General features: G+C 52.6%; 1 protein-coding gene across 1 annotated transcript; it reads right to left on the reverse strand.

The window, feature by feature from the left end:
* Positions 1–231: 231 nt before the first annotated feature.
* CTAM01_06200 (uncharacterized protein) lies at positions 232–627 on the reverse strand (the record flags this gene model as incomplete). Its single annotated transcript, XM_060522229.1, has 1 exon — positions 232–627. One exon carries the CDS (start codon positions 625–627, stop codon positions 232–234), a length of 396 nt encoding a protein of 131 aa, XP_060382957.1.
* Positions 628–1,025: the final 398 nt, after the last annotated feature.

Here is a 1,025-nt window from a genome sequence, read left to right on the forward strand (position 1 = left end):
AGGCAGGAGGAGTATTCTGTAGGAGTAGAAGGGAGGAGAGGGCCTGGAGAAGAGAGGCACAGGCAGGCCGCAGACATGGGTGAACGAATGGACGAGAGTGGATGGTGAGAAAGAGTGAGAAAGGGATATCTCGTATTCATATGATGATTCTACAGCGGTACGGTGTGGTGCCTGGGCGGGCGGTAACAGAGGTACCTATCTACCTTACCCACCTCAGCACACACTTAGCATTTAGTGTAGGAATACCTGGGCAAGATGTCTGGTTTGGAATGCCATTTCATGGGCCCTGGCCTGGAACCGGCAAACCGTCGACGGACAAGGGCAGATGGAGCACGAATGGGTGGTGGATTGTTTTCCTTTGCAGCTCGACCTGCCCGAAACTGGTCGAAACCGGGATACGGGGGCAGGGGTAATGGCGCCGGGATCATGGATGGCATCAGCACGCACGGCGCTGCTTAGCGGTACGAAGACCTGCTCTGGGAGTCTGGTCACTCTGGCCACTGGTATTGGGCATTGCGAGCGATTGAAACCTGTGAAGCATCCCAGGCCATTCATCTTGATCCAAGGCAACATGAGTGAAAAACGTGTGCGAGTAAAACGAACCCGAGAAGACGATGGCGGCAGCATCCGGACCTAGTTTGCTGCAGCACTCGGGCAAGAAAACAAGGTTGATAGCACAATTCCCAATGACACATGTCACTCTCCGCACAAACAACAACCACATACGCAACCTAAGATATGTATGGATTCCTACCAGGCACTTCCATATTCCCTACCTTTCTCCCTGCACTATGGATACACGTAGGTATTCTAGCGATAACCACTGACGTCGAATCCATTGAGCCAGGTCACTGGGTGCGAAGATACCTACAGCTCCCATGCATCAGCTCAGCTTCATCGGAAATCAGGCATGCATAGCGGGTGCATTATGTACCCGGGCGTGATAATCAGGCGATGATACTTGGTGCAACCCTCACATTCAGGCACGTTGAGACCAATTCTTGGAAAGTCGGTATGTTCCCTGT

Source organism: Colletotrichum tamarilloi (assembly GCF_030869305.1).
Source record: "Colletotrichum tamarilloi strain Tom-12 chromosome Unknown Scaffold_17.1, whole genome shotgun sequence".
Classification (NCBI taxonomy): Eukaryota; Fungi; Ascomycota; class Sordariomycetes; order Glomerellales; family Glomerellaceae; genus Colletotrichum; species Colletotrichum tamarilloi.